Raw genomic sequence first — 25,001 nt, forward strand, 5'->3', positions numbered from 1 at the left:
CCTGTCACCTTCTGCCTCCAGGAATTGTTTAAAGCCTTCGCCCGCCACCTCTCACACTCGCTGACTCAGAAGGCCTCTCCTGGAAGGAGCGGTGAGTGCCCACCTCACCAGGCCAGGGGGTGCTCTCGGGGCTCGGTGTTGGGGAGGGTACTGGCCCTCATTTCTGTCTTCCTGAATCTGTAGTGAAGGAAGAGGCCCAGACTTTCATCAAGCAGTTTTTTCACGGTCGGGCCCGGTGCGAGAGCGAAGCTGACTGGCATGGCCTGTGTGACCCACAGAGATGACCAGCTACTGCCCACCAGGGCCAGAGTGCTTCCCAAGCCTCAGCTGTAGGAAAGCCTGCAGCTGTCGGGGCGTCATTTTCCTCAGGATCCATACCTTGCTTTGGAGACGGCCCTAGACTCTTTCCAGATCGAGGCAAGAGGCCAGCCACTCTGCCTGCAAGGTCTCGGGTCATCTTCTCCTTGCTTCCCTACCTCTCTGGGCTGGGTTTTCTGAACCAGATCACCAGATTAGAAGGGGTTGGGGTGGGGTGGCCGCTGCCAGGGGAACAGGAGGAAGGAGTGGTCTGTGTACCGCTTGTACTTAACAAATTGTAGACCAGGCCAAGGCCCCCTGTCCAAGGCTTTGGGCTATCTCAGGAAGAGCCCTGCTGGCCTCGGGTCCTTGACCCACTACCCCTTTCCCTGGTGATGCCAGCTTCAAGCCTGGCCCCAGGTGCAGAGCTCGGGAGGAGGGCAGCAGCCAGGCCTTGCTCTCTGCTCAGTTCCTGGGTCAGGAAGGCCGAGCCGGCCAGAGATTCAGCAGAGAAATAAAATCCTCTTGGTTTTGACACACACACCACATCCCCAAACACAGCCTTTTTCTCTTAGGAGTTTTATTTCTGCAGAGTTTGCTCCTCTGAGGTCTGGATTCATGCTTACATTGAGCATGGGGCCAGGTGGGCATCCCTCCAGCCTGGGCAGCACTGGATGCCCAAGTGAGTTCCCTGCAGTGCCCACCTGGGCCCCCCCAGGGGGGATCCTACTGCTCTTTCTCAGTAGACGTCATTGTAGCAGCTCCTGCCTTGTGGCCTCCACATGGGCCAGAAGCTATGGCAGGTTCCAGAACAGCCAAGTGGGGAAGTCCAAACCAACGGCATGACAGCACCCAAGAGAGACCTTCCCAGTCAGACTTGGACCTGGGAGGGGCCCCTTCCTCGTTTCATCCCTTCCCCCACTCGTCTCGGCCTCTACTTGGAAGGAAGGCCTCTGTCTGTCAGGAAGACGATGGTGTGCATCAGTTCCTGGGCCTGCCCGGGAACAGGCACACGTATGAGGACAGGGCTCCCCGGTGTGCCCCCACCTCTGCCCTGGCCCACACCACACCCGAGCCACAGGCCTGGGCCCAGGCTCCGGGAACACCTGGGTCAGGCACGCCTGCCTCACCAGGGTGTTATCAGAGGCCCTGGCCACTCACCTTCAGCAGCTCAAACCAGATGGTCTGGGGGTTGTCGGCAGAGCCATAGTTGAGTTCCAGGCCAGGGGGCCCCTCACTCTCCAGGGGGCTCAGCAGGTGGAGCCGGTGCAGGTCCTTCAGGGTGATGGAGCAGCACTGTTTCTGGGGCCGTGGAGACAGCAGAGCTTGGTCTCTCTCCTCTCACCCATGGTGACCCCTCCCCTGAATATGGTGCAGGGGTGCTCCAGCCAGCACTGGGGCAGGAGCCTGGCCCACCTGGCTGCAGGGGTCCATGACGATGAGATGCTGGTGGTTCAGTCCCAGGAGGCTGGGTCCAGGCAGGGCCATTTGACTCACCCGCAGCACCACATAGACAGTGTAGCCAAAGAGGGGCAGCTGGCTCACAGCCTCTGGGAAGGGAGGGGCCAGGATAGGCGTTCCGGCCATCCAGGCCTTGGGACCTGCTCAACTTGGCCCCCACGGTGGATGTGAGGGGCAGGGCAGGTAGAGAAGCTTCCTCAGCCCCTCCACCTTCACCCATGCCCTCCTGGGCCTCCTGCCTCAGCTCCTGTAACTCCCAGGCCCAGACCCACCAATGAAGCTGATCTGTGCCTCCTGGGAGTTGTAGACTTGCAGCTGCCTCAGCTCCTGGTCTATCAGTTTCTTTATGATAGGTATGTTCACGTGCCCTCGCAGCGGCTTTGGCAAGTAATTCAGCATGTCTTGCCTAGGACAGACTGGTCAGTCAAGGCTGGGTGTACAGCAGGTGCTAAATAAATGAGCAGGGGCTACTGGGGGTGAGACTGGGGATCCAGATTTACGAGTGAGGTGTGGGCCCTGCCCACAAGGAGCATGGGGTGGGAAGGTCAGCCTCCTCTGCTCCGGGACTATCAGGTTAAGGCTGTGGAAGGTATAAGTTGAGTGGCCTTGACCTTGGGGGACTGGGTGGGGGGTGGGGGTGCTGAAGGAGAGGCCCTTGGGGTATGTGCTGAGGTAGACCTCCGCACCCCCAGGGACAGAGGGTGGATGGAGGTGGGGAGCCATGCTCACTCACTCCAAGTAGTCCTCTTGGTCCTGGCTGCGGTGCTGCAGGGCAGCCAGCCTGGCGAGTTGGGTGTCTGCCTGGGGGTTGACCAACAGCTTCCCCTGTAGGTAATCCCGCAGCACCTGAGAGGGGGCAGCAGTGAGCAGAGCCCCCCCCCCCCACCCCCCACCGCTGTGCCCAAAGCTCCCACGTGGTGGTGGCTCCTGGGGCCCAAGTCTGGTCCTGTCACCATCTCTCCTTGCGAGGGCGGAGGCTTGGAGGTCCCCCACCCAGGCAGGGGCTCGTTTGCAAGCTGCAGCCCTGGGTCAAGCGACCTGTAGGCTGCATGTAGCCCGGGGTGGGGGTGGCAGCTGACCTGCTTGTAGTGGGTGGTGATGTAGGTGGGATTGTCGAAATGCAGTGGGGTCTCCCAGATGAGCCGCCGGCTGTGCAGGCTTGTGTCCTGCTCCACCACGCTGTTGAGGTACTCGTGGGGCAGCAGGGGCCGCACCAGCTCGCCTGTGTGGGGAGCCCAGGTCCACAGCCCACCCTGACCTCCAGGGCCAGCCCTGCCCGCCCCAGCACAGGAATTTGCCTCATTCATGGCCACACAACCAGCAGATGAGCCACCTCTTGGAATCCAGCCTGGCCCCACTCCCTCCCCAGGCAAGAGACTCACCTTCCTTTTTGATGAGGAAGAGGGCAAATTCTTGCATTTCCTGGGGGTCCGTGATGCCCATTTGCCGACACAGCTCCTCCACCACTTCTGCCGCCACCTGGGCATATAGGTGGGGGCTGTGATGGGTGGGGGGACGGGAGGCTGGGTGGGTCCCCAGAACTGGTGCCGCAGCTTTCCTGTGTCTCACTGACCCCATGCTCACCGTGAAAGTCTGGATAGTAGTTCTGTAGTCCACACCCCCTGGCAGGTGAATTAGAAGGGAGCGCATTCCTTGCCCTTTCTGTGGAAGCAGGTTAGGGGTCAGTCCATCAGTGGCCAGAGGCCCCAACTCCCTGACCCCATCCAGGAGTCCTATCATGCCCAGCCTTGTGTACCCCCCACCACCCCTGCCCCCAGTACCAGGAAAGCCTGAATTTCACCCAGGGAGGGCAGCCGCTGGCGCCCCCCATACTTGACTGTGCGCTGCAGGTGCTCCTGGCTGTTCCGGGCCAGCTCTGCAGAGGGGAAGCAGGCTGGGGTGGGCCTCTCCACACCCCTCCCCAAAGCTGCTGAACCCCAACCTGGAAGTCCCTCCCATAAGGCACCTTGGCTTGAGCCCGAATTTTGCAGAAACTTGATCACATAGGGCATCAGCGTGGCTGACGGGGAGAAGCAGCCCGTGAGGAGGCTGAGGAGGTTCCAGCCACGGGTACAGTGTTCCCTACAGGGTGGAAAGCTGGGCTTCAGGCTGGCCAGACCACGCCGTGGCCCCAGGCTGCCCTCCGCCATTCACCCTGGCCCCGCATACTCACGGCTGAGGGTGACAGGTGACTTGCTTGATGACTTGGCAGTAAATCTCATCCCTGAGGTTCTCCTCCCGGCATAGCTGTGGGGACAGAAGAGCAGGGGACAGGGTGGCACGGGAGCTGAAGTCAAGGAGAGATCCTGCTGCTGGCTTCGGATGGGGGCCCATCTCTGGGTCTTTGACACAGCTTGTGCCCGACTGGCCACTCCCTACGTCACTATCTTCATCTGCTTATGGGCTACCCTCAGACCTGCCTTCTCTGCTGGCTCCCTTTATCCCCTTGACTTCAGGGGGTGCAGCGCCCTTGGGATCCACCCCTGCACTCCCCGCCCCGGTGAGCTCAGCCGCTCCCACTTGCTGAGGACTACCAGTGCCAGCAGACTTCTCGCTTGAACCCAGGCACCCCCCTTGGAAGACCAGACTTCACATTTCATGATTCCAAAACAGATTCCTGCATCAACCCAGACCTGTTCCTCCCTTACACCTCCATATGGAAGACGATCATTGCTCTGGCCAAGGCCTCAGCAACATCCCTGGCTCCTCTCTGTCACACACCACATATAATTCACAGCAAATCCTGTTGCTCCGCGTCTTCCCTCTGCTGCTACCGCTGGGCCTGGCCAGCACCATCCCTCACCTGTGATCATTGCAATAACCTCCTCTGGCGCTCACATCCCCGGGAAGGGGTGGCAAACAGGCCCAGGCGGGAGGACAGGAACAGATCCTCAGGGCACACGGTCTCCCTGCAGCTTTCAGCACACAAGCTCTTGCTTACCTTCAGCAGCTCATAAAGGAGCTCCAAGTCATTCTTGCCCCGGGGCTTAGGCTGGTCCCCCATAAATTGCATCAGAACTGCAGGCAGGATGAGAAGCATGGTGAACTGGGTTAGGGGCCTGGCTGTGGCGCATGCCGTTGCTAGACAGGGCTTTCCCTTGTCATCTCATGCCTGGCTTGCAAAAACGCATGTGAGGCAGGTAAAGCAGTCTCCGCTTTACCAGTGAGGAAGCGGCTCAGAGAGGTTCCGGGGGCACCTGTGGCTGCACACAGCACATAGCCAGCTGGACGTAGCACTGCCTTCCTGCCCAGGCTCCACGCAACCCACCACCCTTGGGTGTGAGTAGAAGTAGGTGAGGGCTGTGGGGGTTTAGTAGCCACCAGTGAGCTTCCCTCAGTTGACAAACCCAAGGCAAGAAGGTGACCTGGTGCCTAGGTCCGAGGCAGCACAGACACGGGGACCCAGGATGCTGTGGTCACTCACCCCGGAAGCTTTCCACAGCCTGCTTGTTTGTGTCCTCATCACTGAGGCTGATGAGTGATTCTTTAATGGGAGCCTGTGGCCAAAGAGACTGGATTGTGGGTCCAGGGGCCCCCATGGACCCCCAGAGGGCAGGCTCGACCCTTCCCCACCTGTCCCCCTCACCTTGGTGTACTGTACCAGGCTGGCCATGGCCATGTCCTTAGCAAGTCCATCTGTCTGGTCCAGCCTGAGGGAGGAGAAGGAAGGACAGCCCCGCTTGCTCGGCCCTCCAGCCCCCATCCCAGGTTGTGGGTTGTGCAGGGAGGGTGCAAGAGCACTGGCCCGGTGGCTGAGCTCAGGGAGACTGAGGACAGGCAGGCAGAAGGGTGGGTCCCGGGCACTCACAAGGCCTGGGGCTTCCGGAAGTGGCACAGGGCGAATTCCTGCATGGTGTAGCTGTGGGAGTCCGTGGACAGGGAGGCGTAGGCGATGGAGTCCTCACTGTGTGCCTGGCTCCGGGGGCGGACATGGCGCTGGGGGCACAGGAGACCTCATGCCACCCGAGTGCCCACTGGCCTGTCCAGGGGCACTGCCCAGCCCCCAGCCCAGCCCAAGAGGCGCAGCCAGGGCAGCAGCAGTGAGCACACCACCAGAAGCCAGGGAAGTCAAGAGGCCTTTATTGAGCATCTTCTAGGACAGCCCCTGCCCACAAGGAGCTCACACTCTTGCTGGGGAGACAAGGCAGGAAGTCGGGAGACGCAGGGGCAGTGTCAGGCCAAGCGCTCCCGCCCGGCAGCAGGTGGTCCTGGCCGCTCAGGGGCAATTGAGCCCTTTCCTCCTCGACGCCTAGTCGGGCCGCGCTTCGGCCTCTCCCGTCTTCCTCACCTCCACGGCCCCGTCCCAGGGAGCCAGCCCCGGCTCCCTGGACTGCAGCTGACTCTGGTGCCGGCCGCTCCTCTCAGGCGAGAAGGAAAAGTCTGGAGCCGCCGCTGGCTGAACTAGGTCGGCAGGGAAGAGTCCAGAGCGGCTGCCAGTGGAGCCAAACTGCCAGCCTGGAAGGCACCCAGGGACAGCGCCTCAGCCACCCGCCCCCTGCCCCTGGGCGGCTCCGCCGTGCGCTGCCCTCCCCGAGCGTGGCCCCGCCTGCCCGCAGCGATACCGGGCTCCAGGGTGGCCACAGGCAGCAGCTTGATGAGGTCCCCACGGTGGAAGCTCAGGAGGCTGTGGTCGTCGGTGATGTAGCTGCGTAGGGCGACGACATAGCCGGAGTCCTGCAGGCGGGACGGTGAGCAGGCAGGGAGCCAGGGAGCCCACCTGCCCCTCCTGCTCTCCCTGGTGGTCTCATGCCCCCCACACTCGAGTTCCCCAAGGCCTGAACCCCAGCCCCCCCACTGGCAGCTTGAGGGAGCTTGGCTGACAGCCCTGAACGCAGCCAGCCGGATGCAGCCCGGGCCAAGGCCCCCCGACCGGGCCCCTAGCCCCCCAGCCCAGCGCCCCCTGCCCGCCCGCACTTGCCTTCCTGAGCTCACGCAGGAACAGCTCAACCATGGCCTTGATGGTGCTCGCCCGCGCCGTGTGCAGCACCAGCTGCTCGCTCTTCAGCGACAGCTCCAGGGTGGAGCTGCCCCGGCACTCGATGCCCAGCAGCTCAGCATAGCTGTGCACAGAGGGCGGTATGAGCCCCGGCTCCCCCCCCCACCGCCCCTCGGCCCTGCCCCACCACCGCCCAGGTTCACCTGTATGAGCAGAGGGTCTTCAGCTGGTTGAGGTGGAAGCTGGGGACTTTGGTCACCTTGAGCAGTCTCAGCCCCCGGTGGGACACGCCCAGCAGCTGCACATCACTGCTGCTCTCACCCTGCCCGGAAGGTGGGGGGGGTCACAGACAGGCTCCGGGTCCCCACCACCAACCAAGACACCCCGGGGCCGCCCAGGGTGAGCACTGTTCTTCGTCCTTCCGGTGGGGTCCACCCACCCCAACCCCGGTTCTCATCCCTGCCTCAGGGGCCCATGTTGAGCGTGCTTGGGATCCAGACTGGGGTGCTGACACTCCCACAGCCCTACGTCCAGGCTCACTGACCGAGACAGGGAAAATTCGGGAGAAGTAATTGGCCCAGTTGTCCCTAGCGGCCACCACGATGCGCTTCTTGACATTGTCCTCGGTGGTATCCAGCGAGTCCAGGCCCACCTCCAGGTCTTCTGTGGGCAGGAACAGCCCCGGACTGGCCTCAGGCTCCCTCACAGGGGGCACCCCAGAGTTTGCTCCCTCCAGACAGGCAGACCCAGTCCCAGCACTTCAGCTCCCTGATCCCGGGGTCCCTGGACCCTACCCAGCAGATTTTTCATTTTGCTCCGCTCATCCTCGGTGATCCGGATGCAGGACTTGGCAAAGGTGTCCTTCAGGATCTGGGGGCAGAGCCAAGTGGTCACCACCAGATCCCTATGCCAGAGCTCACCATGGACGCAGCCACACTGGGAGGAAAAGCTGGAGAGCCCGGGGGCAAGGGTGGAGCAGGACGGATGTGGGGCCTCTGAGTCCAGGGCCACCCCGGCCCAGAGCTCCCCCTCGCCTCCCTCAACCACGTGCACTAGTGGGCTGAAGTTCCTCGGAGGGGAGGGGGGATGGCTACAAAATTTGGGGGAAGAGACAGGGTCCCAGGAGCATCCAGGGGTGGCACAGGGACAAGCATCAGGGAGCATCTGCTGTGTGCCAGGGCCTGTGTTGGGGACCGTATACACTTCGTTTTGAATCCTCATTGCCCACCAGCAGTGGTCCTTCCTCTCGGGGATGCGGTGAGGGTTAAGGACGCAGGGCTTGAAACACAGCACCTGCCCTCTGAGCGCCGGCTGCCAGCCTGGACCTCACACGGCCCGGCCATAACCTGGCCCAGGTGCTGCTGCAGTCCCTCCCTCCGGCCACGCGGCAGGTGGGCGGGGCTCTCACCTGCTCACAGAGGAGCCTGAGGCAGTAGGGGTGGCTGAAGTTCTCCCGGGGGTAGAACACCTGGAGAGGCAGCGGGGGAGAGCAGATGGGAATGGTGCCCTGCCCGCCTGCCACCCAGACCCAGGAGGAAAACCGGCCCGAGGAGGTGGGTGGTGGGGAGGTGCGGGGGTGCCACCCACAGCGTGCCGTGCACCCCCCAGCCCAGAAGGGCCCGGCTGCGGCCCTGCCCCCGTGCCCACCTCCTTGCGCAGGAACAGCTTCCAGGACGTGCTGACATAGGAGAAGCACACGCTGCCAGAGGGCGGGAGCAGCTGGGTGGACACTCCCTGGTCCTCCATGGGCTCCATCAAGCCTGGCAGACGGAGGGGCCGAAGGGTTTCAGGCGAGGAGCTGCCAGAGCCAGAAGGACAGGGACACGAGGACAGAAGACGCTCCCCTCCCTAGGGCCCAGCTCCACCTTTGCTGCCTCACTTGCCCACCTCCCATCTCCAGCCTCCATTTCCAGCTCTCAAACTCTCCCTGCCGTCCCTGACCACGTCAGCAGGGCCACTAGGTTCCCGATGGAGCCACCAGGTTGCGTTGAGGACAACACCCCGGGACAGTGCTCCGAAGCCACTCAGGCCCCAGAGGTGCCCGGGGCCCTGCCCTAGCCAAGAACGCGGAAGCTGGGGCTCATGGCTCCAAAGTCCAGAAGCCTGAGACCCGGGTGGCTGACCTCAGCCTTGAGGCCTGAGAGGCCGCTGGGACCCTGCCCTGCCTGCGCAGCCCCCTCGGCAGAGGACAGGCGGGTCCTTACCACGGGGCCCAGGGGAAAGTGTGTCCGGGGCCTCAGGCGGCGGCAGCGGGGGTGCTGGCGGAGGCGGGGGTGCCTGGGCAGAGGGTGGGGTCTGGCCAAAGGGATCCAGCTTCTCCTTGATGGAAGTGGAAGGCCCCAGCTGTGGTGGGACCTTGGGCCGAGGAGCCACGGCTGGTGGGGGGCCCTTTCCTGGGCTGGGGGATGGCATCTGGGGAAGGTCAGAGAGAGTACACCGCTGGGTCTGGGGGTAAGGCCAGCTTTACCCCAGAGACCCCAGACTCCCGAGGTGGGAAGCCACACCCTGCGCCCCCTGCACGGGATGGGGCCTCACCGACATGGGGACATGGGTGTTGCTGATCCCCAGCTTAGCCAGAGCCTCATCCTTAGGGTTATTTTTCTTCAGGAACATTTTTGAGGGCTTCCTGAGAGAAGGAAGAGGTCCTAAGTCCACAGGATGACTCCCGGGGGTGTAGGTGGTCCTGGGCACCCCCGAGGCCCACCTGGATGGCTGCACTGGCACAGGGACAGGGCCTGGGCGGCTCTGGTACATGCGGATGATGTTCCGGATCTCCCTGCTCGGCTCTGCCCGTTGTCGGGACTCTGGCTTAGGAGCATCAGCAGGCTCCGCCTTCCGGGCCGCCGGCTTAGCCTCAGCCTCTTGTGCAGCTTTGGCCTTACTTTGCGTCACTGGCTTCTTTACTATGGGGGGAGGCGGCGGGGATGGCTCTGACCAGGAGAAGAAGAAACACATGAGACCCTGTGCATACCCCCAGGGCCAGGCCCTCCCCCCAGGCCCCACCACCTGCTCTTGTTTCCTCCTCGTCCTGTTCCTCCTCATCCTGCTCCTCTGCCTGGGGAATCTGTATCTTGGGTGGAGGCTTCACTGTCTTCACCTTGATCTGCTGCTGCCCTGTAAGTGCCCCCAGGTGGCCCGGTCACTCTCCCCTGGCCTGCCCATCGGGCTCCTAGACAGGCTGCATTAACCCAGGGGAGGAGAGTGCGCCCCCTGTGCCCCAGCCAGGCTGGGGTGGGCTGGTGGCCGGGTTTCTGCACAGGCCTGCCATCCCAAGCACCCTCACCCATCTTCTGGAAAAAGTCCTGTTTCTGCCGGAAGCTCTTGGACTGCCAGGGGTTCTCTTGGGCCTCCTGTGAGATCTCCTGTGGGCAGGAAGGGGAAGTGGAGGAGCAGCCCTGCCAGCCAAGTCACCACCCTCCCAGCACCCCTCACCCCACCCATCCCTGGAGCTGGGGCCCTGGGCATCTTTTCCTCATCTTCCTGCTCCTGTGGAAGCCCTGGAGCCTGCGGTCTCCATCCCAGATGGTGCCACCTGCTTGGCCTCCACTCCTCACCCTCAGGCAAGCACCCACCGATTCTGGTTCATGCTCTGGCTCCTCCTGCGGGGCCATGGGCTTCTTGGGCTTGGGGGCGACGGCTGGGGGTGAGTTTGGGGAAGCAGCTCCAGGGGTCTGGGCCTGGGCCTGGGCCTGGGCCTGGGTCTGAGCCTGGTGCCGGCGCTGCTGTGTCTGCTGCTCCAGCGACAGGGTCATGGCCTGGGCGGTCATCTGCTGGGCCTGAAGGGGGAGGGGCAGTGGGCTCAGTAAGAGCTGGTCTGGCTCTGCCCCACAGACCTGCCCCCACAAGGTGATCTGAGGGCCCTGCCCACCCTCACCAGGATCAGCGCCTGCTGGTTGATGAAGTTCTGCTGCTGGATGGCCAGCTGCCGCTGGTCCACACTGGGAAGCAGGGGCTGCGGCTGTGGCTGTGGTGGCACCACCATAGCTGCAAGTGGCACACAAGTGTCAAGCTTGCACATGGTCCTCTGCCCACTGTACCCTCTGGGCCCCTGATAGGACCTTCCTTCCTCTCCAGTTCCTTGGGACTTGCTCCCCAGCCTTACCTGGCATGGCAGGGACCGCGCCCATCGCTGGCATCATAGGCATGGGTGCAGGCATCATGGCTGGCTGGTATCCAGGCATCTGCACCATCCCTGGGTAAACTGAGGGAACAGGGCCCTGCTAGGTTGATCCTTATCTGGGCCCATAGCCCCCTCTCCCCCGCCCTCCTCCAGCCCCAGGCAACAAGAGGATGGGTCACCAGGTGCTGGCTGGAGCTCTGACCCCCACATCCCTGCCTGTGCCGCTGGACTAGGAAGACCCTGGACAGATGCTCAGCCCTGTACTCACCCATGGGGTAGCTGCCTTGCTGCATGGGCCCGATGGCGCCCCCTCCCTTCATGCGGCTGCTCAGAGCCCAGCCTTGCTCCAGATCCTGAAGGGACAAAGGCCACAGGCCACAGGGTCAGAACTGGAGCCCTGGGAGAGATGGGAGAGGCAGCGGAGGCCCCAGCGGAGGCCCCAGGTAAGGCCATGGATGGGGTCGGCTGTGTGTGCAGAACACTCACGCTGTGGCTTGGGGAGAGAACTGGCTGGAAGAGGTGGTCCAGGAAGCCATCCAGGTTCCCTGAGCCCCGAGATTCACCTGTGGGGCCAGAGGAGGGTTAGTGTCACCCTGGGGTGTGGGGCTCCCTGTACCCCTATTCCCATTGCACTGCCAACCTCATTATGCCCATTCTGGCCTTACCTGAGTAGCTCCTGCTGGGTAGTGTGGGGGCTGGAGGTGGACCTGGAGGCAGTGAGGGGGCCTGGATGCCAGGGGCGGGGGGGATGTCCTCAGCTCTGTGGGAGACAGTGTGCTCAACTAAGGGGATGCCTTGGATGGGGGAGGTGTCCAGGCTGATGTCAGGTCTAGAATCTGCCGTGGCGGATCATCCCCATGCGATAGGAGAACACTGGGGGAGGGTGCCGGGCTTGTAGCAAGTCCTGTGAACCCTAGGGTGTGATAGGCTGGGTCTGGGGGTCACCTATGACAGAACAGAGACAGGAACAGGTTGGGACAGGGGGCTGGGGTGGCACGTACAAGCCATGAGGGGCAATGGGGTAGCTGTGGGGACTGATTGGGTCCCCCGGGTCCTCAGTCTGGCCTATGAGATCCAGCACGAAGTCACAGCCAGCCAAATCCTGCCAGGAGTCCCCGGAGTGCAGTGACACGGACCAGCCACGGGGGGGCAGCTCCAGGCCTCTGGGAGGGACAAGGGCGTGATCAGCCAGGAAGGGGGGGCGGGCAGAAAGACACCTGAGTGCTCTTTTATTTCTTGACCTAGTTCATTAGAATCTGGACCACAGATCTCACCTCTACTCCTGCTCCCTACCTTGAATCTATTCTCTGGCCCCTGCCCACTTACCCCTCTACACAACCCCCACCCCACCCTCGCACACCGCCCTGGGGGAGTGGGGTGCAGGCCTCATTTGCAGGAGGCACCCAGCGGGAGAGTGGGTGGGGAGGATGAGGAGCACGCAGGAGGAGGACGGGACAGTGGTCAGTGTTGGCCACACCCCACCCCAGGCCCCTGCACCTGCTCTGCAGAATCCACCCGGCGAACTGCTCTCCCGTGGTCCAGGACTCCACCTCGGCAGAGTAGCACTCCTCTATAGGGACAAGGGGTGGGGGCCGGAGTGAGGGGCAGCAGGCCCTGACAGAGAGGGGCTATTGTCCCCAGGGGGGTTCCAGGAGAGGGACAGAGGACAGCAGGACAGGACCCTGTGATCAGGGTCACTGGGGTGCAGCCCAAGGGCTGAGGCAGGAAGGGGGTCCAGGGAGGGTGAGGAGGCGGGGCTGGCTCCCCTGTAGGCGTGGGGAGGCCGGAGCAGAAGGTGAGCATCACCATTGAAGGTAAAGATGTCCAGCGCCATGCGGCCCCGCCGCCAGCCAGCCGTCCACTCGAGTTGGGTGGGTGGGTGGGCCCGTGCCATCCTGGGGGCCAGATGCGTCTGTTCCATGGCCCCCAGCAGCTTGTGCTGGCACAGTGCTGCCATGCCTCTGGGGGCCTGGTCAGACACAAATCTGCGGGGACAGCACAGGGCTGCAGCGGGGGTGGGCGCTCCACCGATCCCACTCCCTGGGCCCCATGTGGCAGGCCCCTTACTTCAGCAGTGGCTTCTGTAGGGTGGGCATGGGGGGAAAGGCGCTCAGCAGGATGGCCATGAGGGCCCAGCTGCGCTGGCTCTGCTGCTCGTCCGGGTTGTGCCAGATCTGGGCCACAAGCTGGCTGAAGATCTCGTCCCGCAGCCCTGGCCAGCGCTGCCCCTGTCGCACCAGGTATTCACCCATGGTCTGCTCCTGCCATGGGGCCAGGGACCCATCCCCTAGGAGCCGTAGCATCTGTAGACGCAGAGCAAGGTGAGGGCAGGACTTGCAGGGCTCCCCTGCACTCAGCCAGCACCCAGGAGCCAGCGTCCAGCCCACCCTGTCCCCTCCCCGACATGTCACTCACCACCTTGTTGATGTCCAGGGCATGCTGAGGGTTCTCACCATCCAGCCGGGTCAGGGGCTTTGCCAGCGGCTGTCCAGGGCTGGGCAGCACTGGGTCCTGCAAGGAAGGAGGGAGACAGTGCCTGAGCAGGTGCTGGTCTGTGCTGACCTGGAGACGGCCTGAGTGGGGCCGCTGGGAGCACACGCCCTGGGAGAAGGTGACAGGCTGGCCAGGAAACTACCTTAAAAATGCATTTTGGTGGCTTTTTCTTTCTTTCTTTCTTTGGCTCTTTCTTTCTTTCTTTCTTTTTCTTTCTTTTTTTCTTTTTAAGATTTTATTTATTTATTCATATGAGAGAGAGAGAGAGAGAGAGAGGCAGAGACACAGGCAGAGGTAAAAGCAGGCTCCTTGCAGGGAGCCTGACATGGGACTCGATCCTGGGTCTCCAGGATCACACCCTGGGCTGAAGGCGGCACTAAACCGCTGAGCCACCCGGGCTGCCCTCTTTCTTTCTTTTTAAAGATTTTATTTATTTTATTTATACATAAGAGACACACACAGAGAGGCAGAGACACAGGCAGAGGGAGAAGCAGGCTCCCCGCAGGGAGCCTGATGCAGGACTCGATCCCAGGACCTCGGGATCATGCCCTGAGCCAAAGGCAGACACGCAGCCACTGAGCCACCCAGGCGTCCCTCTATTGCTGTTTCTAACAAACTTGGGATCCTACTCAATGTCCAGTTTGGAATCCTGCTTTTGTATCCAACGCTGTAGCCTGGATGTTTACCTTATCACTGCACACCCTGAAATGACAGGACTTCAATGACAGGGCAATGCCACGGGTGTTAACAAAGGTGTGGCATCACAGATCTAAGTTATTCTAGAGAGTTCAGGTTTGATGGATGTTCTCCAAGCAGGGTGGCTGCGCCTATCACCCCCATGACAGGAAAGGATGGGTGGAGGGGGAAGTAGGAAAACTGGGCACAGCTGCTGCCTGGCAGGGCTAATACTTTGGGAGCCATGGAAGTCAGCCAGAAAGAGCTGAGATATGGCGACCTACCAGAAAGTTCGTGGAGATGAAGCTGGAGAACAGGAACTGGTTGATGTCAGGCGGGAGGGTCAGGTGGGGCCGGGCAGGAACTTCGGGGGGCATGGACTCGGTGATGCTCTCAGCCAAGGCTTGCTGCCGGCCTGGGCATAGCAGCGAGAGGCAGCCCAGGAAGGCCCAGGTAAGGAACCGGCAGTGACCCCACCTCTGGGGCAGAGGGAGCTCAGGGGAGCCCAGAGCATCCTAGGGAGGGACTGTAGGGACAGACCCACTGCACCACAGACAGACCGGAGGAGGGAGGGGTCATGCCAAGAATGACACTTAATCAAAACTCACCTTCTGCTGTCTTCAGCATGACGGCCAGCTCAGCCGGGATCTCCAAGCACCCCAGCTCCTGGCAGGGAGGAAAAATTGGCCAGCTAGTAAAGGAGGGGGCATGGGGACCCAGTGGCTCTCCTCACCCCCAGGACCATAAACTTCTCCAAAGACCAAGGATTTGATCCTGGACACAAATAGGACCCCAAGAGCCTTTAGAGGGAGACCATGGGCCCAGGCCTCTTCTTGGGAGGCATAAAGGATGCTCCCCTTGGAACCCCACACTCATCCTCAAGCCGTGCCAGTTTCCAGAGGTTCACACCTCAGTGGACACCCTCCAGCTTCCAGGCCACCTACCATGCTTGGGACTTTCTTGGAGGCTTTGCTGCTACACCAGCCACGCCAATAGCCAAGCTGCGGGGGGAGATGCAGGAGGAGCCGGTGCCCGGTGAGGAGTCTCCGCGAACCTCCTGGCAGCTCCTCCCCACCTCAGCAGTTCGGCTGCCCCCTCCCGCCCCCAGCAGGGAAACAAGCGCAGACCCAGAGGGCCGGCTGCCTGCTGCCAGCCCTTCAGAGCCCTACTGGCCTTTGCTGCCCGTCTGCCAGGGTGCTGGGAAGAAGACAGGAAGAGATGGTCCCGGGGACAAAGTCCAGCCAGGGAGGAGCCCCGGGGGGGGGGCACTATGTGGGCCCTGACCTTTGAGCCGCTTTATGGCCTGCACAGTGGAGTCATCAGGCAAAAGAGGGAAGCAGACAGGCCCTGAGGAAGGTCTGGAGGGGACAGGCAGGCACCCCAGGTGGGCAGGGGAGCATCAGCCTCTGGAGGGTGAGCAGGGGTGAAGGAAGTGACCTTCCGGAGGCCCCAGCCTCCCCTGACCAGGCAGCAGGAAATGGGAAGAGTGGACCAGCAATGACTCTGAGACCTTGGTCCTGGTGCGCGGGGGCCAGGGGTGGACCAGGCTGGGGTCTGGCCAACTTGGCCAGCGAGGCGGCCTGACGTCCCTACCGTGAGCTGCTGAGGGCAGCGGCCCCGCCCGGACGTCTACCTGACCTGCAATCTCTGGCGCCTCCGGAGCAGGGGCCGGGCCACCAGCAGGACGGTGTTCAGTTGTCCCAGAGCTGCCCGTCGCCGGAGGTACCGCTTCCTGGAGGCCGGGAAGGAGGTTGGGGAGGGGTCCAAGCGTAGGCCTGGTACCCAAACCCTCTGAGCCGAGACATGAACGTCAGCGTGGACCCCAGGCCGACGTCCCCTGGGTGCTTAACTGAAGTCACGGGGAAAGGACAGGACACCTTGAAAGAGCAAGTAAATTAAGGTGTTCGGCACAGGCGATTATAGTCTTTGGCAGCAGAGCCCACCAGCAGGTGCACCTCCCTCCTGCTCGCTCAGTGTGGTCGTGGATAAGTCACCGTGCCTCTCGGCTTCATCGTCATCATCCACAAAATGAGGATTCGTGTAACCCTTGCCCCATCACAAGATTAAATGAATCAACTGACACGTTGAGAAGAGTCTGACACATTTTTAAGCAGCCGAACTCCTAAAAATGAAAAAACTGCTATCGCTGGGAGTCTAATAAGAGATCGAAGAAGAGATCATGTCTTTGAGAATCTTCCAGGTATAAGAAAAACTAGACTTCTCAGTGAAGGAGTCCAGAGCAGGATGAAAATGAGAAAATAAATGCACAGCTTTGAGGTGGCCAGCTGGCTCGGTAGAGCATCTGGGGGTCATGAGCTTAAGCCCCGTGTTGGGGGTAGAGTTTACTTAAAAAAATGATAATAAGTGTACAGGTTTTGCACATCAAAGGACACCATCAAGAGGGTCAAAAGACAACCCACAGAATGGGAGACCATTTGCAAATCACGTATTTGATAAGAGTTTGAGGACATCTAGGATTTATAAAGAACGTCCACAACTTAATAAGACAAACTAAACACACAAAAGGCAGACAGAGGACTTGACTAGACATCTCTCCAAGAGGATACATAACTGGCCAAGAAACACACGAGAAGATGCTCAACCTCGTCAGTCATTAGAGAAATGCAAATCAAAACCCCAATGAGGCACTGCTTCATGCCCACTAGGATGGCTATCATTTAAAAAGTAGAAAATAGGGCGCCTGGGTGGCTCATTGGTTGAGTGTCTGCCTTTGGCTCAGGTCGTGAACCTGGGGTCCTGGGATCGAGTCCCCCCATCTGGCTCCCTGCAGGGAGCCTGCTTCTCCCTCTGCCTGTGTCTCTGCCCGTCTCTCTTTGTCTCATGAATAAATAAACTCTTTTAAAAAATTTTTTTAAGGTAGTAAATAAGTGTCAGCAAGGCTGTAGAGAAATTGGAACCCTGACCCAAGCTGGTGGGAGCTAACTCCTCAAAAAACAAAACATAGAATGACCATATGACCCAGCAATTCCACTCCTAGGGAAAGACCCCAAAGAACTGAAAGTAGAGATTCAAACAGACACGGGCACGCTCGTGTTTCCAGCAGCCTTATTCACAATCACCGAGAGGAGGAAAGAGTCCAAATGACCACTGGTGGATGAGAGGAGACACTATGTGTGGTCTGCACATACAGCGCCACGTTCGTCAGCTGTAGAAGAGAAGCCAAGTCCTGGTACCTGTTACAACGTGGCTGAACCTCACAAATGTTCCACTTAGTGCAGTGAGCCAGATGTAGAAGGAAATACCGCATGAGTCAACTTACATGGAATATCTGGAATAGGCAAATTCATAGGGATAGAAAGTGGACTGGAGTTTACTGGGAGCTGGACGAAAGGCGAACAGGGAATTATTGCTGAGAGATGCAGAGCTTCTGTTGGTGATGACATTTTGGAAGTAGATCGTGGTGATGGGTGCCCTGTCTCGGAAGGCTCCCTGGGCTCCAGGGCACTGCCCTTATTTTGTTCTCAGCACTTTACCGCCACCTTTCGAGTGACTGGTGGCTGGTTTACTGCCTGCACCTGATCCTGCCACCACCACCACCCCCCACCCTCCCCACCCCCCTGGGTAGGTGTCACCTCTGCCTCCATCCTGGGGTCACCAGCTCTGGGCCCAGGGTCATGAAGAAGGGCAAGCAACAGCTGTTGGATGAATGAGCACGGACATTCACACCAAACTGTGAAGGTGAGTGGGAGCTAATTATGTGAAAAGGGGGAGGGAAGTGTTACAAGAGCGAGAAGTCCAAAGAGCCTGGAGTATAAAAATCTGACCTAGCGTCTGGAGAGGTAGGCAGAGCCCCACACAACCTGATTCATGCTTTTAAAAGATCATTCTTGGGATGCCCGGGTGGCTCAGTGGTTGAGTGTCTGCCTTTGGCTCAGGTCATGATCCCGGACTCCTGGGATCAAGTCCCATATCAGGCTCCCCACAGGGAGCCTGCTTCTCCCTCTGCCTGTGTCTATGCCTCGCTCCGTGTGTCTCTTATGAATAAATAAATAAAATCTTTAAAAAAAATTGAAAGACTGGAGGTTCAGATGCCCTCAGCAGTTAGTGAGCTTCTTGTGAGTCGGGGTATTAGAACAGAAGTTGTATGGACACGGACCCGGGGTGCTGACCGGATGGCCCCTGGGGCAGGCAGACTTTCCTTGAGGCCCCACCACCTGGAGAAGGGTCATCCCACCCCTGCAGACCTGGCCTGGAGCCCCCACACGCGAGCCTGCATCCGTGGCAGGAGGAGGCGGCTGAGGCGCTGGCGGGAGATGCAGGTGCGGAGGCTGCGGTGCAAGGTGAGCAGGGCCTGGGAGCGTCGCCGGGTCCAGTGCTGCTCCAGCTGCTGCCAGCCGGGCTCCCGCAGCAGGACCTGGGGGCAGAGAGGAGGGGCCCCACCCTGCTCTTCTCCTGAAGCCTCCGCCTCCTCCCTTCCAGCGGGACAGTCTTGTGGGGAGCCCAGGACCCCTGCCACCCAGGCCCACTCCGTCTCCTCACCACCCAGAAGGACCACCAATTCCTGAGTTTGTCCTGGGACACTCCTCTGCCTTTCCAGCCATGCCTCCGTCTCTGTGTGCGTGCACGCACACGCGCACACACACATACACACACACACACACACCTGGGTGGCTCCGAGGTGCCAGAGGGGCGACTCGGCCCCCAGCACCTGGCTCAGGATGGCGCCACACCTCTGGCGGTCAGAGGACTCTCCCTGCCCCTCTGTCTCCAGGGCCCGGAACCTGCCCCGAGGATGGAGAGCTGAGGTCAGAACAAGCACAGCGAGGCACCCCCTACTTGTTTGACCTCCCGCCTCCAGCACATATTCAGTCTCTAAGTCATTCAACATTCAACAGCGATTTGGAAGGCACCTACTATGTGCCAGGCACCCAGCAGAGCTTTGCTGAATAGAGGGGTGGGCGGAGGCATGGAGGGAAGGGGCTGATGACTAAGGAAGGGAGGAGGGACAGAGGGAACGGAGAGAGAGCAGTGAAAGGAGGGAGGCTGGAGCCAGGCCGATGTCCTTAGGAAAGGACACCCTGAAGGGGTGCTAGCCCCCCCTTGCGGGTTCTGGCCCTGAGGTGCGGGGGCCCTTGGCCCCCTCCATCCCGGGGTCCTACCTGGCCAGGAAGGCCTGAAAGGCCACGCGGACAGGAAAGTTGGCACTTCGGGCGTACACGGCCTCCAAGACACCCGCCTGGTGCAGCTGCTCTGCCACGTGTCCCACGTCAAAGAGGCCTGGAAGCTGTGGCCATGGAACAGAGCCAGCGAGAGCTGGAGTCAAGGGGCCTAGAACTGCGGGGGAGGCCGGGGGCTTCTGAACAGGGCAGGCAGGTGGATGTGGCCAGGTGCCGTGTGGGGGGTGTGGTTGAGGCTCACCTTTCCCGGGTTGGGGTTGAGGCACTGAATGAGATAGACGTAGCTCCTGATGGAAGGAAGGGGGTCACTTGGGCACAAGCCAGCTCCCCCCCCCATTCAAGTCCCTGGGGTCTCATGTGGGGGCCGCTGTTCTCACCTGCCCAGCTGGGCTATGAGGTCCTCTAGGGAATGCTGGAAGCGGGAGGCCAGTGTGGGTTTGCGCGACCCACCCCAGGATGGGGACTCTGCTTCCTGGAACAGGCTGCCCACCAGCTGCGGGGCGAGGGGAGGCTGAGCTGGCTCGCTTCCCAGGCCTGTCCAGAGCCCAGCCTGTGCCCGGGTCCCCGGGAGCCAGGGTGGGCCAGTCTCCGGCATCCAGACCCTGGGAAGCTCAGCCCATGGTCCAAGGGGGTGGGGGGCAAGTGTGGAGGGGTAGGGGCTCAAAAGGGGCTGGCAGAGCACCTGCAGCTGGCTCTGCGCAAGCATTTCTGCCACGGCAGGGTCAAGATGATCCCGGTTTCTGTTTACAAACCTGTGAACCTGCAGGAGACAGTGTGGGGTGTGGAGGAGAAGCCCAAGGGAGAGGCTGGGGTGGAGGCTGGTCCCTTTGTCACAGTCCAGCCTCTCCCACTGAGCTAAATAAAGGGCCACCTTTGTTTTTTTCAACGAATGGCTCTGAGAAAACTGGAAATCCCCGTGCACATGAATGAAGTTGGGCTCTTATCTCATACCAGATATAAAAATTAACCCAAAATGAATGGATCAAAGACCTAAATTTAAGGCCTGGAACTCTAAAACTCTTAGAAGAAAACATAGGAAGAAAGCTTTGTGACGTCGGACTTGGCAACGATTTCCTGAATAGGACACCAACAGCATAGGCAGCAAAAGAAAAAATAAATGGGATATCATCAAAATTAAAACTTTTGTGGGGTGCCCGGCTGGTGCAGTGGGTGGAAATTTGTGACTCCTGATCTCAGGGTTGTGAGTTCAAGTCCCACATTGGGTATAGAGAGGACTTAAATACATTTTTTTTTAAAAGATCTTACTTATTTATTCATGAGAGACAGAGAGAGGCAGAGACACAGGCAGAAGGAGAAGCAGGCTCCTTGCAGGGAGCCCGATGCGGGACTCGATCCCTGGACCTGGGATCATGACCTGAGCTGAAGGCAGACGCTCAACCACTGAGCCACCCAGGTGTTCTAATAAATAAAAATTTTTTCAAATTAAAACCTAAGTGCATCAAAAGACTTAAAAATTTTTTTAATATATTTTTTAATAGATTTTATTTATTTATTCATGAGAGACACAGAGAGAGAGAGAGGCAAAGACACAGGCCGAGGAGAAGCAGACCCCATGCAGGGAGCCCAATGTGGGATTGGATCCCAGAACTCCAGGATCATACCCTGGGCCGAAGGCAGGCATTAAACCACTGAGCCACCCATGGATCCCCCCCCCCTTTTTTTTAAAGAAAATGTGAGTTCAAAAAAAAAAAAAAAAAAGAAAAAATGTGAGTTCAAGCCCCACTTTGGGTGTTGATATTACTTTAAAAAGTTTTAAAAAAAGTTTTTTGGGGGGGATCCCTGGGTGGCGCAGCGGTTTGGCGCCTGCCTTTGGCCCAGGGCGCGATCCTGGAGACCCGGGATCGAGTCCCACGTCGGGCTCCCGGTGCATGGAGCCTGCTTCTCCCTCTGCCTGCGTCTCTGCCTCTCTCTCTCTCTGTGACTATCATGAATAAATAAATAAAATCTTTAAAAAAAAAAAAAGTTTTTTGGGGGCGCCTGGGTGACTCAGATGGCTAAGCATCTGCCTTTGGCTCAAGTCATGATCTCAGGGTCCTGGGATCGAGTCCTGCATCGGGCTTCCTGCTCAGCAGGGAGCCTGCTTCTCTCCCTCTCCCTTGCCCTCCACTTCATGCACTCTCATTCTTTCTCTCTCAAATAAATAAATAAAATCTTTTAAAAAAAGTTTTCTTTTGTGGTTTTCTTTATTCAATCTCCTTGTGTGTGTATTTAGATGTGATTGGTTTTTGGTGAGGGGGCAGAGGTATGATTAACATATATATATATATCCCCTGGGTTTCTTGGTTGGGTAATTCCTGAGTGGTTTGTGTTTTCTTCTATAACCAAAGCATGTCACCTCTTCCAGGAAGCCTTACAGGACTTGCCCTACCTCAAACTAGCCACATGATCTCACCCTTTATATGAGGCCTCCTCCCCTCAGCAGTTCTCCTCCTGGGTGGGTGTGCAGTCACTGCGAAATTTCGAAGGGGGAAAGGTGAGTCCCTTCAGTGAGCACCTAGTGTGTGCTAGGCACTTGCCTGACCACTTCCCCATTACTGCATTTAATCTTCCCAACAGTGTTATAGGACAGACTGTATTCCCATTTTAAAAATAGGAAAATGAAAGTTCAAGAGAAGCAGGCAGGCCAGAGGCCAGTCTCGTCTCCCTTTACCCCATGGTGCTCATCCAGAACTCATTAAATTATGCTTGGAACTGTGTAGGGCCTGGGGATCCCTGGGTGGCTCAGTGGTTTGGCGCCTGTTTTGGCCTGGGGTGTGGTCCTGGGGACCCGGGATCGGGTCCCACATCGGGCTCCCTGCATGGAGCCTGCTTCTCCCTCTGCCTGTGTCTCCGCCTCTGTGTGTGTGTGTGTGTGTGTCTCATAAATAAATAAATAAAATCTTAAAAAAAAAGAAAAGGAACTGTGGGCATAGGTAGAAATAACAGTCAAACCCTGGGAGGGGCCGCCCCTCACTTACTCCTCTTTCTCATCAGATGACTCAGCTCTGGGGAGGGGACACCCGGGCCACATCGCCCTCACTGATTCACCCAAGAGTCTGTCCCTGATTTACTCCGATACCTGGTAGGTGACGGTCCCCGCGTAATGCCTCACGGTGAAGATAGGAAGGGGCAGCTGGGGTTTGGCATAGCAGGTGTGATTGCCATGGTGATAGTGGCACTTCTGGAGGAAGGTGTGGTCTGTGGCCTGATAAGAGGGATGAGCTTCCCTCAGGCCTTTGCACATGATATTCCTCTGCCCAGACTGTGTGTCTCTCCAGGGTCAGCCAGTAAGTACTTGTGGAATGGGTGCACCGCGGCCCTGGGGCTAGCTTCCTACCAGCTGGAGGCCTGAGGGACCCCCCGCAAGCCCTGCATGAGCCCCGTGCAGTCCCCACCACCCTGCCTGTTCAGGACTTGAGGAACCCCAGAGAGGTAGGTATCTTGCTCAAGATCACCCAGAGACAGGATTTGAACCCAAACTGTGCTGAGAGGCTATGGGCAGAGTTTCTGGACCAGGGCCCCCACCGCTTGGGGCTCACCTGTGACAGCCATGTCTGGGCATCCAGGATACTCAGGAGGCTGTGAGGCTGGTCTATGAGGAGGTCCAGGCAGGTCTCCCGCACAGGCTGGAGAATGGGCACCCAGGACAGCAGCTCTCGCCGACACACCTCCTGGGAACAGCCAGCATGGGGCCAATTGTTAGAGCTCATTGGAGCCAGAGCAGGGATGGCCCTCCCATTGTCCAGATGAATAAAATGAGGCCCAGCAGGGCTGAGATGGTTCATAGTGTGGTGGGGGCGGGGATGGGGGTTTGGGGGCAGAGTTCTCAGTTCAGGGCGCTCTGTTTCTCAGGGATGGCCCCTGTTCTGGAAGGCCTGGTGTTCCCAGCCACCACCAGGCCCAGGGCCTCTTACCTCCTCCTGGGCCAGAAGCATTTGGCTGGAGAAGAGCTGCAGGCGCTCGCTGGCAAGGTTATTACACAGCTGCTCCAGGCCATTCACCCTCAGGGCCTGGAGGAACAGGGGCAGTGACGTGGGCACCCACACAGGGCGGAGGCACAGGGGAGGCCTGCACGCTGACCCGCTGACCTGGCGTCCCTCATTCCCCTCCCAGAACTCAGGGAGGAGTGGTGCCCTGGGGCTGCTGCTACAGCCCAAGGGGTCAAGCCCAAAGGCACAGGCCTCAGCCCACACCCCTCCCTTTGCCTCTGTAGGACCGTGAGCCTTCAGGCCTCTGGTCACAGCCATCCTGTGGTCTTGAAGGCACCTTTTCCTATGACCTAGTGGCTTGCTGGCTATCAGAATCCTACATCCTCATAAGCAGGGCTCCAGGCCACTGCCTCCAAGAAGCCTTCCAGAAATCCTCCTGTAGAGATCACAAGTCCCTCCCTCTGTGTCTGCCAGCACTTTACTCACAAGCCCAGCAGAGTCCCTCCCTCCATGTGGCTTTGTACAGAGAGCTCTGACACACTCTAACACACACACAAGAGCATGTATGTGCACATACACGCACACTTGCCACTGCCATCCCTCCCTCCGGAGAGGGCATAGTCACCAAGGGCATGCTGGAGAGGAGAGAGCAAGGGCAAGTGACCAGTGCCCACCCAGGGAACAAGAGTGGAGGCCACCTTCTCTTGCTCAAGTCCCCTCCTCCCTGCCCGGAGGACGTAGGATCTTCTAGAAAGGGGTGAAGAGCTTATGAAAACTCAGGACCATTCAGGGGACTGTCCCTTTTCCTGCTTCTCTTGGTGCATGGGAGGTGAGGCTGTGGGCTGCTTCATCCTAGGGCTTCTGTCTTCTGCTGCCTTAGAGGCTCCTATGAGACTCTGCAAGGCCAAGCAGGATGGAACTCTCCAGAGGTGATGTCAGGACTGGACAGGCTACACCTGTGGAGTGTGTGCTATCTCACGGCCAGGCAGGCAAGAGCTCACAAGTGCTCCCCTCATGGAGCGCTGACCCCAGAAATGCTCAGGATGAGGTGAGCACCCCATAGTGGGGCCTGCCCCAAGGGGTGACCTCAAAGCCGTAGACATCCATGACAGTGATGGTGTCCATGTTCTCTCCCTCTCTGGGCGGTGCCAGCTGCGCATTGGTCCTCCTCAGAAGCCAGGTGAAAAGCCGTGAGTACAGGGCCTTGGCCAGGGCGTCCCTGTGGGCACGCTGAGTGAGCCTGTGCGGTAGAGTGGCCGCCTGGCGATGGCTCCCTCCCGTCCCCAGGGCCACCTGGCATCAATGGCGCTTTCCATCGGCAGAGATCTGCAGACCCAGCCATAGGGTGTCTCCTGGAGGACAGAGGAGGTAGGGCACGTGGAACAACAGGTCAAGCCTGCGGGGGGGGGGGGGGGGGGGGGCGGGGGGGGGGAGGGCGGGGGGGGATTGGGGCTGCCTCCCCACCCCGAGGAGCCCAGGGCTCACCACGACCCTCCTGGTGACGGCCCCCTCCAGGCGCTCAGGCGGCACCAGCAGTAGCCGGGCTGCTGCGTGGATCTCGGCCCAGCTGGACACAGCAGCCACCTCCTGGGACCCCCGCTGGACAGAGAAGGGAGGAAGCAGGGAGAGCTGTGCTGGGGAATGGGCCCGCCCTCCCGCGGGGCAGGCAGGGCCTGGCTTCCTCTTCCCGGGAGCTGCCCTGCTGCCCAAAGTCAGACTGCGTGGGGAGCTGACTCGAGTGGAGGGGGGCCCTGAGATTGAGTCCTAATTTATCTTCTTGACTAGCTGGCCGGCTCTGGAAGTTGCCGCCCTCTCTGAGCCTCCACTGTCTCACTGGGGGTTTTTTTGTTTTAGGTTTTATTTATTTATTCATGAGAGACACAGAGAAAGAGAGAGAAGCAGAGACACAAGCAGGCTCCATGCAGGGAGCCTGACGTGGGACTTGATCCCGG

General features: G+C 59.6%; 2 protein-coding genes across 5 annotated transcripts in view; one reads left to right on the forward strand and one right to left on the reverse strand.

Moving 5' to 3' along the window:
- The window catches only part of RECQL5 (RecQ like helicase 5), a 37,729-nt gene extending 36,876 nt beyond the window's left edge, over nt 1-853 (forward strand). For all 4 annotated transcript variants that reach the window (XM_038546585.1, XM_038546583.1, XM_038546584.1 and 1 more), the window contains 2 exons: nt 22-91; nt 184-853. In XM_038546585.1, the coding sequence (XP_038402513.1) occupies nt 22-91; nt 184-284 (171 nt within the window). In that variant the 3' untranslated portion in view covers nt 285-853. The remainder of the gene's footprint in view (nt 1-21; nt 92-183) is intronic.
- Nucleotides 854-860: 7 nt separating this feature from the next.
- The window catches only part of MYO15B (myosin XVB), a 29,133-nt gene continuing 4,992 nt past the window's right edge, over nt 861-25,001 (reverse strand). The window contains 55 exon segments of the mRNA XM_038549487.1: nt 861-1,291; nt 1,459-1,599; nt 1,714-1,847; nt 2,031-2,164; nt 2,492-2,604; nt 2,838-2,980; nt 3,141-3,237; nt 3,343-3,420; nt 3,540-3,634; nt 3,725-3,840; nt 3,932-4,005; nt 4,700-4,776; nt 5,183-5,255; nt 5,345-5,408; nt 5,567-5,694; nt 6,047-6,213; nt 6,321-6,432; nt 6,677-6,818; nt 6,898-7,016; nt 7,239-7,357; nt 7,489-7,564; nt 8,103-8,162; nt 8,342-8,454; nt 8,899-9,106; nt 9,230-9,320; nt 9,399-9,624; nt 9,701-9,808; nt 9,978-10,056; nt 10,267-10,470; nt 10,569-10,678; nt 10,797-10,895; nt 11,083-11,167; nt 11,301-11,377; nt 11,480-11,574; nt 11,816-11,977; nt 12,312-12,384; nt 12,621-12,799; nt 12,882-13,117; nt 13,230-13,325; nt 14,267-14,397; nt 14,591-14,648; nt 14,927-14,983; nt 15,621-15,714; nt 18,188-18,357; nt 18,607-18,724; nt 19,103-19,227; nt 19,362-19,407; nt 19,498-19,613; nt 19,803-19,880; nt 22,200-22,325; nt 22,660-22,791; nt 23,035-23,130; nt 24,136-24,268; nt 24,343-24,401; nt 24,535-24,648. Of these exon segments, the coding sequence (XP_038405415.1) occupies nt 1,232-1,291; nt 1,459-1,599; nt 1,714-1,847; nt 2,031-2,164; nt 2,492-2,604; nt 2,838-2,980; nt 3,141-3,237; nt 3,343-3,420; nt 3,540-3,634; nt 3,725-3,840; nt 3,932-4,005; nt 4,700-4,776; nt 5,183-5,255; nt 5,345-5,408; nt 5,567-5,694; nt 6,047-6,213; nt 6,321-6,432; nt 6,677-6,818; nt 6,898-7,016; nt 7,239-7,357; nt 7,489-7,564; nt 8,103-8,162; nt 8,342-8,454; nt 8,899-9,106; nt 9,230-9,320; nt 9,399-9,624; nt 9,701-9,808; nt 9,978-10,056; nt 10,267-10,470; nt 10,569-10,678; nt 10,797-10,895; nt 11,083-11,167; nt 11,301-11,377; nt 11,480-11,574; nt 11,816-11,977; nt 12,312-12,384; nt 12,621-12,799; nt 12,882-13,117; nt 13,230-13,325; nt 14,267-14,397; nt 14,591-14,648; nt 14,927-14,983; nt 15,621-15,714; nt 18,188-18,357; nt 18,607-18,724; nt 19,103-19,227; nt 19,362-19,407; nt 19,498-19,613; nt 19,803-19,880; nt 22,200-22,325; nt 22,660-22,791; nt 23,035-23,130; nt 24,136-24,268; nt 24,343-24,401; nt 24,535-24,648 (6,216 nt within the window). The 3' untranslated portion in view covers nt 861-1,231.

The sequence above is a fragment of the Canis lupus genome, chromosome 9 (genome assembly GCF_011100685.1).
Source record: "Canis lupus familiaris isolate Mischka breed German Shepherd chromosome 9, alternate assembly UU_Cfam_GSD_1.0, whole genome shotgun sequence".
Taxonomy (NCBI): Eukaryota; Metazoa; Chordata; class Mammalia; order Carnivora; family Canidae; genus Canis; species Canis lupus.